Source organism: Suricata suricatta, chromosome 11, assembly GCF_006229205.1.
Source record: "Suricata suricatta isolate VVHF042 chromosome 11, meerkat_22Aug2017_6uvM2_HiC, whole genome shotgun sequence".
In the NCBI taxonomy this organism is placed as follows: Eukaryota; Metazoa; Chordata; class Mammalia; order Carnivora; family Herpestidae; genus Suricata; species Suricata suricatta.
This window is the reverse complement of record NC_043710.1, coordinates 15,075,749-15,085,694: the sequence shown is the minus strand read 5'-3', so window position 1 is coordinate 15,085,694 and position 9,946 is coordinate 15,075,749. Positions and strand designations below refer to the sequence as shown.

At 45.5% G+C, this 9,946-nt stretch overlaps 1 protein-coding gene across 6 annotated transcripts in view; it reads left to right on the top strand.

The window, feature by feature from the left end:
• Positions 1-9,946, top strand: part of PTPRJ (protein tyrosine phosphatase receptor type J) — a 121,283-nt gene that overhangs the window by 39,077 nt on the left and 72,260 nt on the right. Inside the window, exon 1 of one of the 6 annotated variants that reach the window (XM_029956356.1) lies at positions 3,451-3,526. The exons of 4 other annotated variants lie outside the window; for them this stretch is intronic. Coding sequence is in view for 1 of the 2 variants with exons in the window: in XM_029956353.1 (XP_029812213.1) it covers positions 4,600-4,628 (29 nt within the window). In the remaining variant the exon portion in view is untranslated. Of the gene's footprint in view, positions 1-3,450; positions 3,527-4,584; positions 4,629-9,946 lie in introns of those variants that run through there. One more of the 6 variants, XM_029956353.1, reaches the window with a different exon arrangement.

The window sequence follows — 9,946 nt, the reverse complement described above, 5'->3', positions numbered from 1 at the left end:
AAGCAGGCTCCAGGCTCGGAGCTGTCAGCACAGAGCCTGATGTGGGGCTCAAACCCACAAACCATGAGATCACGACCAGAGCCGTGGTTGGGTGCTTCACGGATTGAGCCACCCAGGCGCACCTGTAGCAACTTTGAGAATTGATTTGCACATCACACTCTACCAGTTTATTCTGCAACGAAAATGCATTGAGTTCTTCTAGTATGCCAAAGTGATGAATTTTATGTCCTGTGATGGACGTGGTTAAAAATGCCTAGGATGTTAGTTTCCAGTCACTGGTCTGCAGATGGATGCAGAGTTTGTGAAAAGTTCCTTGTTGTCCATGTTAAAAAGAGAAACTCTCTGCCCCTCCTTCACCTGTGCTCGTGTGCTTCACGTGCTCTCTCTCAAAACATAAACTTAATAAAAAGAGAAAAATAAGGATAACCCCCTGAGATTCTCATGACACCAACTCAGTTCAAAGGACTGCCATTTCATCAGAATATATCCTTCCTGTCTTTTTATGGGGAAAGTGTTTCCTTTTGTGTAACAAGAATGACAGTAGGTAGTAAGTACCCTTTATTTGGAAAAGTAAAAAATTGTAACCCTTGGGTTGACCCTTCGTGTTTTGCGTGTGTAATGTTTGAAACTGCATTGATCTGTGAAATCCAAAAACCTAGTAGATAAAACCATAAACTGTCACAGCTAGAGGGACCTGAGCAAAGAGCCAAGGTATGTTCCCCTCATTTGACAGGCAGGGGCCTGAGACTCCGAGAAAGCATGTGACTTGCCCAATGTCCCACAGCAAATCTGAGGCGAGTCTGGGCTAAGACCCAGAAAGGATGGCTGTGAGCTCCGGTTTTGAGTCAGCCACACCTGTATTCAAATTCTGCCTCTGCCACTAATGAGCTGATCTCTTATCTCTGAAATTGGGGTTCCTCCCCAAGGAGCCAACATGAAGATTTAATGAGATGACTTGATTTGGGAGTGAGTCTGGCTCAAGGGTAGAGGAAACTTTCTCTCTGCCTCCCCTTCCTCGTTAGTAAATAGGTTCTCATGATAGGTCAGTATGTGCCATCCGTCCGAAGGGTTGTGTTTTTAGCGAGATCCCCGATTCTAAGTAACACCAACCGTTCTGTGGCTTCTTAGTCCTCTCTTACTCATCTCTCTCTTCAACTTTGAATGATTTCAAAGACCTGATTTGAGCCTCTCTGCCGCCAGTCCCAGGCACAGGTCTAGGCGGGAGGGTGCGATAAAAAGGGTTTGCCAGGGTCCCATGCTGTGCACGCAGCTCGGGCACTTCCCTTTCCTGGAGGGACCTGCCTCCCTCTTGGAGTCCCAAGATGACTGGCAAGCATTTTCTGTCTCATTGGGGGAGTCGAGAGGTGGCCTTTTGACAGACATACCACAGAGTAGCAAGCGTGCCGAAATTCTCATACCATGGCAGATCAAAAGACCGAAGAGCAGCCTGTGCTTCGTCTTGAAGCCTCATAGTAACCAACATAAATTGTCTTGGGAATGGAATGGCCCTAAACTGAGCTGTACCATGGTCTCCTAGTGACAGTTTAGTGACTCCATTTGTTCACAGATGAAGGGAGCATGGCAACTTGGCAAATGGCTCCAGATGTCTCTGGCTTGGTGCCGCAGGCGTATCCTACAGACTTGGGCAGAGTGATGTGTGCACAGTGGCCACCTTTGCTCTTGGCCCCCAGGAAGCCCTGCGTAGGTCTCAGTCATCACCGCCGGGATTCCAGTGTTCCTGGTCCCAAAGTCTCTCTCTGAGTATTATCTGAGTGTCTTCTTCTTAAGTCTCTCGTGTCCTGCAGGATGGATGAATCAGATGCCCGTGATAGGCCCATCTGTGCACAAGGGCCGGAATCACATGTGGCTTCTATACCAGTGCTCGTTGTGCTTTGGGCGATCTGAGCAAATGCGGTTTCCATCCTGGTGTGTCATATTAAGAAAATTTATGTTGTACTGGCTTCAGCCAAGTCAGCTGACCTGCTTTGCTTTAGGAACTCTGTGTAGAGCTTGTCTATTATTTATTCAGGTAACACGCCCTATCTCTTCGCGTTAGAGCCGCGCCGTGTGTCAGCCCTGGTCAGTGCGTCGGGCAGCCGGGATCTCTCTGCTCTGTGTGAGAGCCACTCTGAATGATTTTATTTTGGCTGTTATTCATTCCCAGATGTCCCAGGAAACATTTTTTTTTTTTTAAATTGTAAAAGGAAGCCGTGCCCCGTGTGGAAATTATGGCAAGTAGAGGAACAAAAACAATAAATACCGAAAGAAAAGTTGCCTATAAATCGACTACCTGAGGAGACCAGTGTTAAGGATCTGACGTGTGTTTTTTCAGCATTATTTTAAATGCCTTAAGATTTGGCAGATGCCATACTGTACATGTGTGGATTACTCAATGGAGATGATGCAGTCAATTCAAAGGGCTGTTGTGAGGGTTTAATGAGAAGACAAATGTGGAATGAAAGGAATTTTTATGGAGGGTAAGAGCAGGGCTTGGCCCCTGTCATCCTAGCTCTAGGGCCCTGTACCATGGTACTAGCCATTGAAGTATAGTGCCTTTGTTTCCCTGTCTGTAAAATGGGGCTAGTAATAGTATATCCCTATATGGGGTCCTCGGAGCTGCGTTATAGCCAGCTCACAGTAAATACTGGCCCTTATTATTCAAGAGAAAGTTGGGAAAACCCATTGTTAAACAAAGCAGGTGTTCAGCCTCCTCCCGCAGCTCCCTAGTCTTAGTGGGTCACGGAAATTCTCGTTAGTTGACAGCCTATTGAGTGGCACGTAGGGGCAGCTCTCCTGGGCCGACACAGTATCCGTTGTCTTTGTATCACATGTGACATGTGGCACCTGCCACCTGCTATGTCTTCAGCTAATGAACAAATGTCCAGATGACCTGCATCTTCTCCTTCACACACATTTTTCTCTCCCATGTCCACTTGTTCCCCACACCTGCATTTCCCACCTGGTTTTAATGAAGTGACTGCACCCTAGAGCTGTCCCCGCTGTCTGCCCTGGCTGTGGGCATGTGGCTGGTGCCTTGTAGTTCTGAATCATTTGGGCCACGTCTTCATCCGGCTAGTGTCTTCTCCTCATGACACCCGGCCCACCCAACTCTAGAGGGTGAGTGTCTCGGGTAGAGGTGAAGTGCTTCCCAAACCAAAGGCTGTTTATCAGAGCCCAGTCCACAGAGTGACACTCAATGATCCATGGGGGCATTTCCTGTTTGCCTCGGAGGGTTTCTCCAGTCTGCAATTAAGCAAAGTCCTCTTTGGTAAAAGAAGAGAGGTGACAGGCTTGTTGTGGACCAGTCAGGTGGGACTGGAGAAAATACCCTGGGTGGCCTCAAGCTAGGCATCTGGTCTTGGGCAATTCACTTCCTATGTTTGGACATCAACTTCCTGATTGTAAAATGGAGATAAGAGAACCCCTTATCTCACTGGAGTATTGTTAGGATTACTTACGTGTGGGAAAATGTTCCCTGGCTTGTAAGAAGAGCTCAGTGACAGGGCTGTGTTGTCATATCGTGAAGGTTAGTAAAAGATTTGCATTTTTTATTACTTCCCCTTAAGGAGTTAAGTGTATGTGTGTGTAAAAGGTTAGGCTCAGGGTGCCTGGGTGGCTCAGTCAGTTAAGTGTCCAACTTTGGCTCAGGTCATGATCTTACTGTTGGTGGGTTTGAGTCCCGCATCAGGCTCTGTACTGACAGCTAGCTCAGAGCCTGGAGCCTGCTTCGGATTCTGTCTCTTTCTCTCTCTGCCCCTCCCCTGTGCACTCTCTGTCTCTCAAAAACAAATAAAATGTTAAAAAAAAAAAAAAAGGTTAGGCTCCAAACTAGAACTTTGTACAGATCTTAGGGCTGGATGGGTCTTATTTATTTATCCGGTGTGTGGTGACCGAGGGGCATGTTACAGACCGGCCGTTCTCACCACCCTTCTCTTCCTAAAGGCAGGTCTTCACCGGTCTCCCCTAAGGGAAACACGTGTTGGTGTTCACGTGACTCTCTTTCCCCTTTCTGCTCCAGATTTGACCTTTTCATTCCTACAGGTGATTGAAACATTTCTCAGAGATCCCTGCTTCCTTAGGATTGCTATCGAGCCAAGTCTGGGTGAGACATCCAGAGGAAGCCGGCTCTGAGAGCCCCCGCTCTTTGCTCAGGGTTTATTTCCATCAGAGGATGGTGTGCCCTGCCCCCAACCACAAGAGAGATCCCAGCTTGTTTTCTGGAGCTTGAGGTGGGCAGAGTCTGCTGAAGATCCGAGCAGGGCCCAAAGCATTGCTGGTCCTCGGTGTAGAGCTGAGTCCATGAGGCTTGAGGGTTGTAAGCTTTGGCAGCCTGGTCGTTATTTCTGGACTCCCCCGGGTCCTGTTCAGAAGCGCAGGTGCTTCTGGCCACTGCTGTGGGATAGAGAGGGAGCTGCCAGACTGCGAAGGGGCGCCGCTCACTTCTGAAAAGCTGTCTTAAAGATGTATTTTTGCAGTCGGGAGAATTTCATTAGCATAACATTCGAAGAGTGGAGTCTGCAAAGAACTGGTGTTTGCCATCTCGCTGGGTCTTTGAACAATTTTGTGAGGTTGGAAGACAAGAGTGTCAAATCTCACGTGATGGACCAAAGAATGGAGGCCCAAATAAGGTGAGGTGACCGCGGGATGGAACAGTTATTTTGATTCAGGACCAGGATGCAGGTCTCTAGACCCACGGAAATAGTCTCACTTGTCTCTTAGATCAGTCCAGGAGTGGGAGGTGGGCTCTGCCGTGGGCTGTTACCGGGCAGCCTCCTGCACTGCCCTGCTGGCACTCCATCAGGCCACCACCCTGCCTAACTAACCAACGGATCAACTCCGCGGCCTCCACTGACTTCCCAGTCCTCTCCCTGTCGCTCCTGTTCTCTCTCCCTGCTTCCCTCTGCGTGGCCCCTCTCCCTTCCCTTTTTCTCTCCGTCTCTCTCTGAAATCAGGCTCTCAGTACCTCCCCGCCTGCACCCTGGACTTAGGCCCCGTGTTCCTGGGCTGGCTGTACATCTGCCCCTTTCCCTCCCTGGTTAAGGAGGCTGGTTGAAGGTGCAAGTGGTGGCTGTTTGGTGAGGCTTTTGGATTTGCTCTGCTTCGATAAGAAGTCAAATATCTGCAAGCGTATTAGCTACACAATAAGGGCACCGTTTCTCACAACTGAGAGTAACCTACCTTGGCAACTGAGAACCATATTTCTAGAAACTAATGATTAGCTGCTAATTGAATAAAGCAAGTGGCTCTAAAGTGGGTATGAGCGCACAAGGACCACTTTATAATGGTCTACATTAAATGGCAGAGCACATTACTGCTGAGCCCTGGTGTACATCACTCAAGCATCTAGCCTGCAGGCATGTATTAATCACCCACTATGTGCAAGGCACTCAGAGGGGGAACAAAGGAACTGATAAGGGATGTGTGTTTGTGTAATTTACACCGTGCAGTTGTAAGGGAAGGAGGGCAAACCTTAGACACCCACAGGCTGGAATGCAGGGGGTGGAGGGCGGGCAATGGGCACCGTGGAGATGACATCGGCCCAAGAACGGGGAGGTCTGGGTTTGTCTTCAGCCCTTGCCCCCGACCTGGGATTGCCACCTTGGGCAAATCACCTGACTTCTCTAGTTCTTTATGGAACTGAAGCAGTGCCCAGCCATCTAGCGAGCACCTGATCAGTGTTTGCTGTTGTCATGGTCACCGATGCTGCTGCTAGTGAGTTGTGTCAGTGGCTTAAACGTTTTTATCATGTATGTGATGATCAAAAGAATCTAGTTGTGCTCCAAGTGCAATAATAAAGCCTATACCTGTGAAGCCACCACCCAGTTATTTCATTCCCGTGTTCCTTTTCAAGCCCATCATTTGCCTACACCCCCCACCAGATCACCACTGTTTTGAATTATATTTATTGCTTATTGGCATTAAAAAAAATCTTAAAAACATATCTGTGTAGACACTGAAGCAATCTATTGTTTAGTTTTGCTTATTACGAGTGTCTCACATTGTTTTCGGTGACTTGCTTCTCCCTCAATCTTGTCTTTCTAATCTTCACCCATATTGCATGTGGCTCGGTGAATTCATTTGTAAAGGGATAAAGGGTTGTTTGCTGTGTTATGCTGCAGTTTATTGATCCATTCGTCTTAATGACTGATAGTCGGCTTTTCCCACTTCCTTTGGTTCTTGCACACGATATTGCTGTGAACATTCCCGCGGCGGCTCCTGGTTCACACGCAGTGACAATTTCCGTGTGGCTCATTCTCAGGAGTGGGATGGCTGTGATGCAGTTGAAGCTCACAGGATTGCCGGAATGCTTTCGGGAGTGGTTGTGCCCAGTTTCCTGCCCCTTCAGCACCGTGTAGGAAAGAGTTCCTGTCCATCCATAGATTCGCCATCCCTGGATGCTACCAGAGTTGTTAAGTTCGCAAATCCATATTTTTGTGCTTTTCATCTGAGCAGTTATTTTTATCTCTGACGGTTACTTGTGTATCTTTTGTGAATGTTGTTCTGGTCATTTGGTTAATTTTTTCTGTTGGATTATTTGCTTTATCTTATTGATTAATCCAAGCTCTTTAGATTCTTTTTGTTTGTTTTTAGCAAAGTCTTTATATTCTGCAGTTAATTCTCTGTTGGTTGTGTGTATTGGAAGTTCTCTCAGCTTGTGGCCTGACTTCTCTTTCTTTACGGTATCTTTTGAGAAACTGGGGTTCTTCGTTTTGAAGGTGGTCAAGTTTATCAGTCACTTTTTTTTACAGTTATGTATTGGGTTTCGTGTAAGTTATTGAAATACTGTCTGCTATTTTATCCTAAAAGGTTCAGGGTACTGCCTTTCACATTTATGTCTTTTATTTGTTTAGAAGTGATTTAGGTTTACGGTTTGATGATAGAGATCTGGTTTCACAGTTTCCACATGGATCCTGCATTTTCCTGTTAACGCTGTTTGATGAATTCTTCCCTCCGTTGCTCATGGGTCTGTGTCACGTGAGCCAATAGCAGGGGGCTCTATGGGTGGGGAGCTTTCTCTCTGGGTTCTGGAGTCGGTTTCACTGGTTGCTTTGTTCCTGTACTAGCACCACACTGTGTTAATTACTATTCACTTTAAAATAAGTTGTTACAGGTCCTAATTCTTCAGCAGGAGGTCCTGGCACTTCCTTGCTTTTTGCCATTTAAGTTTTAGGATCTATTTTCTGGAAAAAAAAAAAACCCAACTCATTTACATTTTGGTTGGGATTCGTTGAATCTTTAATCAGCTTGCTAAGAATTGACATCTTTCAATACTGACTCTTCAAGTCTAGGGACATGGCATATCTCTTCTAAGTCTTTATTTATTTTATTATTAAAAATTTTTAAGTTGTTTGTTTATTTATATTAGAGAGGGAGTGTATGTTTAAGTGGGGGAGCGAGAGAGGGAGAGAGAGAGAATCCCAAGCAGGCTCTGCCAGCACAGAGCCTGATGAGGGGCTTGAACCCATGAACCATGAGATCATGACCTGAGTGGAACTGAGTCGGATGCTTAACCAACCGAACTACCCAGGTGCCTCTCTCCTAAGTGTGTGTATGTTTTTCTAATGCTAATTTATTTTTTGAGAGAGAGATGGAGGGTAAGCAGGGAAGAGACAGAGATAGAGGGAGACATAGAATCCAAAGCAGGCTCCAGGCTCTGATCTGTCCACACAGAGCCTGATGCAGGGCTCAAACCATGAACCATGAAATTATGACCTGAGCCGAAGTCAGACGCTTAACTGGATGAGCCACCCAGGCGCCCCTCTTCTAAGTCTTTTAAATAAAGTTTGGTAATTATCTGCATACAGAGCTTACAGGTCTTTTATTGAATGCAGCCCTAGGTTCCTTAGGTTTTTGTTGTTATCACAAATGCTAACTTAAAAAAATTAAGCTTCTGTGTATGGCTGGTATGTGGGAACACATTTGATTTAGTAACTGTGCTCAGTGAAATTCTCTGATTCTTTTTTTTTTTAATTTTTAAAAATATTTATTTAGTTTTCAGAGAGAGAGAGAGAGAAAGAGAGACAGAGAGAGACAGAGTGTGAGCGGGTGCGGGGGGGGGGGGCAGAGGGAGACACAGAATCTGAAGCAGGCTCCAGGTTCTGATCTGTCAGCCCAGAGCCCAGTGTGGGGCTTGATCCCACGAACCGTGAGATCATGATCTGAGCTGAAGTTGGATGCTTAGCTGACTGAACCACCCAGGTGTCCTTCTCTGATTATTTCTAACAATGTGTCTGTGGATTAATATTTTTTTCTATACAGCCAATTTTGTCATCTCATTTTCTGTAAGGAGATAGAGTTTTATTTCCTTCTTCCTAATTCCTAATGTTTCCTCATCTGCTATGTAAACAGAAGTGGTGATTGAGCTCCTTCCTGGTCTTGGTCTTAGCTTCCTCCCCCATCCCCCACCTCTCAGTTTTATTAAGGTTTAGTTGACAAATAGTATCACGGTCTTGATTTTAGAGGGAGCCCTCCCCAGTTTCAGTGGGGTTCAGATGCTCCCTGCTGTTTTGTAGATTGCCATTATCGGGTTAAGGAAGTTCCTTTCTAGTCCGAATTTGCCAAGGAATTTTCATGTGTGAGTGTTGAATATTACCAAACCTGTTTTCTGCATTGAGATGACCTTGCGTTTTTTTTCTTTAATCTGATATTGTAATAAATGATACATATTTTCTGTTTCTACGCCATTCTTGCATTTCCTGGATGAATCAACTTGGTCATGATACTATTGTTTTTTATAAGTTGCTGGATTCATCTTTACTAATATTTTGTTTAGGATTTTTGCATCTATGATCATGTATAAAGTTGGTCTGTAGCTTTTCTTCCTCATTTGTCCTTGTCTGTTTTAGTGTCAGGAGTATATTGGTTTCGTAGAAAAAGGGAGCACCCCCCTCCCCTCCTCATTTTAATCCTTTAGTAACATTTGTGTAAAATTAGTGTATAGACAAAGTAGTTTATCAAATGCTCCCCCCCCACAGCCCCATCCAGGTACTGTGTGAAGGTATGAAGTGACAGGTGTTAACTAACCTAATTAGTGTATCCATTTCGTAATTCATATGTATATCCGATCACCACTTGTATATTTTAAACCATCAATTACATTTCCATAAAGCTGGGGAAAAACTTAAAAAAAAAGTTTTAACACTGGAGGCTACTAGCCATGTGCTCCTTTTTATACTGCCAGCTTCACTCTAAAAATAAAAGTTCCCTCAGGAATAAAACATCTGTTGTCTGTTTAATTGAGATGCATTGGTAGACTTTTACCATTTACAGCTATACATCTATGTGGATCAGAATTTTATTGATTTTGTGCCACTGAATGGAACCCAGAAATGGATGGGTTATAACATATCACTTCAGATTTTTGTTTGCCCAGTTCACTGTTTTAAAAACGTAGATGAGGGGGGGCGCTTGGGTGGCTCAGTCGGTTAAGCGTCCGACTTCAGCTCAGGTCATAATCTCACCACTCGTGGGATTGAGCCCTGCGTCGGGCTCTGTGCTGACAGCTCAGAGCCTGGAGCCTGCTTCAGATTCTGTGTCTCCCTCTCTCCCTCTGCCCCTCCCCTGATCACACACTCTCTCTCTTTGTCTCAAAAATAAATAAGTGTTAAAAAAAAAAAAAACATAGATGGGTACTCCATAATCAGTAAGGGCTATGAATTTGAACTTCTAAAATTAAGGCTTACTAATAATGTTCTCCATCATATCGGGCTTTATTCGGGGATTCACATGAGGTTTGCTTTGTCAAGAGGATTTTGCTGTTGTAAAATCACCCAAAGGGGAGCCGCTGATGGCTATTGGCTCCCTCAGTTCTGACGATCCTTGATGAAGTGTTCTTTGATTATGTGTCAGGACACATGGTGCAAACCTTTGACAGACACACGGCCATGCCTAGAGAGAGCCCAGCATTAATTGCTGACCTTGCCATCCCGAGTGAGCAGGTGTTGAG